General features: G+C 72.0%; 1 protein-coding gene across 1 annotated transcript in view; it reads right to left on the reverse strand.

The window, feature by feature from the left end:
• The window catches only part of MNEG_5308 (hypothetical protein), a gene marked incomplete at both ends in the record, with an annotated part of 9,609 nt that overhangs the window by 1,200 nt on the left and 3,227 nt on the right, over window positions 1-5,182 (reverse strand). The window contains 6 exons of the mRNA XM_014046214.1: window positions 85-307; window positions 515-908; window positions 1,448-1,606; window positions 2,036-2,285; window positions 2,567-2,784; window positions 2,999-5,011. Coding sequence (XP_013901668.1) covers window positions 85-307; window positions 515-908; window positions 1,448-1,606; window positions 2,036-2,285; window positions 2,567-2,784; window positions 2,999-5,011 — 3,257 coding nt within the window. The remainder of the gene's footprint in view (window positions 1-84; window positions 308-514; window positions 909-1,447; window positions 1,607-2,035; window positions 2,286-2,566; window positions 2,785-2,998; window positions 5,012-5,182) is intronic.

The raw sequence follows: 5,182 nt of genomic DNA on the forward strand, positions 1-5,182 counted from the left end.
CCCGCCCCGCCCCCTCCGCCCCGCGCCGCCCCGCTGCCGCCGCCGGCCCCCCGGCCCCCCAGCTGCTGCGCAGTCCGGTCCGACGCCACGGCGATGTCGATGGCCAGCCCCCAGCCGTCGCACTTCATCAGTGAGAACACGTCCACGAACTCCTGGACTGCGCAGTCTGGCGGCGGCGCGCCGGGCGCGTAAATCGGGAACGCGTGGTGCAGCAGCGGGTTGCGGCCGCGCGGCATGCGGCAGGTGATGTGGAAGGCGAGGGTCACCATCGGGAGGTGGAAGGCCGGGAGCGCCAGCAGCGGCTCGCCTGCAGAGGCACGGCGGGGGGGGGGAGGGAGGGAGATGGGGAGGCTTTGAACGTGCGGCCGTGAGGGCAGCAGCTGTGACGCAGGCCAAGCTCGGGCACGATCCATCCATTGCGCCACCCCCTCCCCCGCTTCAGACCCGAGGTCCTTGACAAGCAGGCCGCGCTCCCGCGAAGCTCAGAGCCAGCCGGCCGCGGCCGCGCGCCCACCTCTCCCGCAGTCCGGCCCCGCGCCGTGCGCGATCGCGCTCATGTGCGTCGCGTTCACATCGATGCGCCCCGCAGCCACCGACGCGCCGAGCGTCGCCGCCGTCAGAACGATCCGCGGGTCGTGCGGACCCACATGGGGGCTCTCCGCGTTGGCCATGACCGCCGTCAGGCCACGAAGCCGCACGGCCGCCGTGCCGCGCCACATGTAGCGCATCATGTCCCACCACGGTAGCGGGACGGCGGCGCCGGGCGGCGGGAGGGAGCCGTCGGGCAGGATCGCGTTTGGGACGGTCAGGCGCTTGAACGCGCCGTTGAGCTGGCCAAAGGCGGCCTCCAGTCCTGGGCAGAAGCCGCCCTGCACCTCTTCAAGCTCGGCGCGGAGGTCGGTGTACATCTGGTGTGTGCCCATGTGCGTGCGTGTGTGTGAGTGTATGCGTGTGTGCATGTGTGTGCGTGTGTGTGTGTGCACGCGTGCGTGCGCATGTGTGTGTGTGTGTGTGCATGTGTTTGTGTGTGTGTGTGTGTGTGCGTGTGCGCGTGCACGCAGGTGTGTGTGTGTGTGGAAAAGGGTGGGGTGGAGTGGTGGGCGTGAGGGGGCCAAATCGAGTCTGAGTCAACGCAGGACCAGGGCGTGCAGGGGGGTGCGGTGTGTAGTTGAGGGTGGTGGGTATTGAGCAGGAGGGTGGTAATGGGAAGATGAAGGGCGCCAAGGCTGGCTTCACAATGGGGACAGACGGGGTAACGCAGTGATGAATGCTTCCTGAAGCTGTGGCCGACGGGCGAAACGCGAGGCACGTAAAGCACAAAAGCGTGGATGACAGGAGGCAAGTGCCAGCCTCTTGCTGCACCACGAACAATTGCAGACAGACGGGCGCACAGCCCCGCGACCCCCCGTGCTCTGCTTTGCGGCGGGAGCCGCGCATGTATGCGCACCTTCATGGGCGGCCGCGTGCCCTTCACGGCGACGGGCACGTCTGCCGCGTGCCAGGCCCCCACCCTGAACCTCATCGGCGTGGACTGCGGCGCCGCGCACGACTGGCGCGCGCGGATGAGGAAGCCGCACGCCCCCAGACTGCCGATGCTTGCGGCCATCTGGCGGTTGGACGGTGGTTGAGTGGCGGTTGGATGGCGGTTCGGCGGCGGGTGGGCGGCGGTTCGGCGGCAGTTGGATGGCGGTTCGACGGCGGGTGGGCGGCGCGTTGATTGAGGCGGAAGCAGACCAAGCACATAGCTGGGGAGGGCGGGGTGCTGTCCAGGTGCCACTCAGCATGAGCGCCTGGCGAGCTCGTGCGTGATGGCGGCTGGTGTGAGCACGCTGGCAGGCACCTAAAAGGCCGCCGCGTCCACAGACCCATCAAGCCTGAAGCCCAAGGCTTGCCTCAGGCCCGCAGCCCACGGCTGCAAGCGCGAGGGCACCACAGCATGCGCGCCACAACATCAGCCCCCCGCCAGCTGGCTGATCCTGCCAAAGGGTCGACTAATTCGAGGCGCGACAAACGGCGACGACGGCGGCCGCCTCACCTCCTCCGCGCCCCCAAAGTGCGCCGTGATGTCGGTAAGCCCGACATCCAGGCTCAGCGGCTGGCTGCGCTCCAGCCCCACCCCCTGGCTGGGCGGGTCCAGCCGCACCACGTTGCCCGCGGCGACGGCGTCGTTGTGGGCGCAGGGCAGGCAGATGATGACCACGGCCTCCGCCCGCTCGACTGCCACGTGCATGAGGGCCGCGTTGTGGTGCAGGGGGTCCTGCGCCGCGGCCTTGATCTCGGCGCACCTTGGTTGGGGGAGTCGTGCAGGGGGAGCGAGCACAGGCGCGTGTGGCGTTAGCGCGGGACAGGCTGGGGGTGCGGCAGCTGGCTGCCCAAGCAGGGGCGCCCCTTCTGCATCAGCCAGACCCCTCATGTTCACAAGTTGTTCAATCCCCCCCACTAAAGTCCACCCCTGCTGCAAGTCAAGTGATCACGACACGCGTGATACGACACGAACATGCTGACATGCGTACCCCCAATTGCCTGCACAAACAGGGGCAGCCGCAGGCGCCCGGCGGCTGCGCACCTGGCCTTGTACATAGCGGCCATGTCCCTGTGCATCTGACTCATCGCCAGATCATACTCCTCGGGCGGCTCCGGCCCCGGGGGCCCAGCCGGCGCAGGCCCCGCCGCCGCCGCGCCGGCCGCCGCGGCGACCGCGGCCGCCGCCAGGCCGGCGAGCGCGGCGGAGGAGGCGCTCTCAGGCAGCCGGGCCGCGAGGGCGTCGCGGCTCTCCAGGGCGACCTGCATCGAGGGAGGACGGCGTCACCAGACGGGAGCAGGCAGCGCGGCGCGGCAGGGGCGAGGGCTGAGCTGATGCCGCGCGGCCGTTGCAAAAGAGCACATATCAAGGCTGCGCGCTTGAGCCACAGGTAGGTCCAGGCCTGACACCACCTGGGCGCCCCCGGCAGCAGAGCAGGTCCTCAGCGTCAACATCACTGGATTTTCAAAACCCCACCTCGTCGTCATCCGATGAGTCATCATCCACGCTGTCATCGTCCTCGTGACTCGCCACGCCCGCGCCGCCGCCGCCCGCGTCGCCGCCGCTGCGGCTGTTGCGCTTGCTCAGCGCCACGCTGCTGACGAGCTGCTCTGCCAGGTGGCGCTGCGCCGCCGCGGCGGCCAGCGCGGGGCCGTGCAGCGCCATCCACCGCTCCAGCGGGTGCTGCTCCATCGCAAACACCACCTGCCCCACATCGGCAATCAGCTCCACATACGCCGGCTTGGGCCGCTTCGGCTTCAGGAGCGCCAGCTGCGGCTTTTGGGCGCCCCGCCGCGGCTTGAGCGCGGCGACGGCGCTTTGCAGCGCGGCCGCGTGCGCCCGCGCGACCTGTTTGACCGCCTTTGACCAGGTCTCCGCGACGATGATGAGGCGGCCGACGGACTGGTCGTGGGGCACGCGGAACGCCGCTGACTCAGCAAAGACGTCCAGGCTGAGGATGCCGCCCGCCGCGGCCGCCGCGGCGGCCTCTGGGGTGCTGGGGGCCGCGGCTGCAGGGTCAGACGCGACATCCGCGGCGCTCGGCGGCGGCGGCTGCGCGCCCGCGCCCTGCGCCGGCGGCGCGAGGTACACGGCGGCCGCGGGGACGTGGCAGCGCTCGCGCGCGGCGGCCTGCCGCGCCTCCTGCCGGCGCCGCGACGCGGGGTCCCGGGCCGCGCTCGGACGGCGGCTGCCGAGGCTCGCCGATGGTAAAGCGTCGTCGATGAAGCCGGCGCCCTGCAGGCCGCCGCCCTCGTACACACGCACGCTCTCCATCGAAGCCCACGACCCGTGGTGGCGCTGCGCCTGGGGAGCCCCCGCCGCCGCCGCCGCCGCCCCGCCACGCATGCCGCCGAGCAACGGTGCGAACGACAGCTCGCCGCCGGCGTCGAACCCGGGCTCAGGCGACCCCGCGCCGCCGCCGCGGCCCGGCGACCACGAATCGAGCGACGTGGCCTGCTGCGCCGGCACGCCGGCCGCGCCGAGCGGCTGCGCGAGCAGCGGGGCGCGCAGCAGGCCGACGGACAGGTGCGTGACTGTGGCCACGTCGCGGCCGTTCATGCCGGCCGCCAGGCGCTCGATCACGGCCTGCTCCAGGAAGCTGCTCGCCTTGAGCAGCTCAATGTTCACAAAGACAGAGTCGCTCTCGCAAACATCGGCGGAAACAGACACGTCCTGCAGGCGCCCCTCAAAGTGCAGCGGCCGGACCCGGTCACGGCGCGATGGCGACGTGGCAGGGGAGAGGGCCGCGGGCGCCGCGCCGCCGTCGCGGGCGGCGGCGGACGTCGAGGCGCGCGGCGGCAGCCCCGCTGGCGGGCGCTGCTGCTGCTGCGGCTGCTCCGAGGGGGCATCGCCAAATGTCCGTGCAGCAGGCAGCGAACTGTCGACCGTGCCCGCGCCTGCCGCCGCCCAGCCCGCCCGCCGCTTCGCGCCCGCGGCCGCCTCCAGCAGGGCCGACGCGCAGCCCAGGGGCGCGAGCGCTGCGTCGACGTGCAGCCGTGCGTGCAGCTGCTGGCACGCGACCTTCAGCAGCCGCATGCTGGGGCGCTCGTAGAGCCGCGCCTCGAGCCCCTGGAGCTGCAACAGCCTGCAGGACTGGGCCGCAGGCGCGGCCGCCGCGCCCAGCGTACCGGCCGCGGCGCCAGAGGTGCGGCAGTCCACGGACAGCAGCTGCGCAGAGGCGGCGAGCAGCTGCCGCGGCGGAAGCTGCACCATGAACTGCAGGCAGGACCCCGCGACCTCCAGCGCCGCCGCGGCCTCGGGCGCCGCTTGTACCTCGCTCGCAATCTCGGGCTCGGCCGGCGCTGCGCATCCAAACGGCGCCGCCACCACCAGTGGGGCAGAGTAAGAGGCCCTGAGAGACTGCAGTGCGGCCGCCACGCACGACAGCTTGAAAGCGTTGGGCTTAGGCGCCTTGCGCGGCGGCGGCGCCGCCACACGCCCGTCCCCAGCCGCCTCGGCGTCCGTGGCCGCGGCGGTCGCGCGGGCCGGCTGCAACGCAAACAAGACCGAACAGGCGAGGTTGAGCAGAGGCTCTGAAACGGCGTCGGTCGCCGCCAATACCAAGGTGCCCGCCGCCACTGTCAACTGCAGCGGCACAGCGCCAGGCTGCTCGGCGCAGGCGCCCGCGGCGCCGCCGCCGCGCGCCTCGGGCGCCGGCGG

This window comes from Monoraphidium neglectum (assembly GCF_000611645.1).
Source record: "Monoraphidium neglectum strain SAG 48.87 unplaced genomic scaffold scaffold00783, whole genome shotgun sequence".
Taxonomy (NCBI): Eukaryota; Viridiplantae; Chlorophyta; class Chlorophyceae; order Sphaeropleales; family Selenastraceae; genus Monoraphidium; species Monoraphidium neglectum.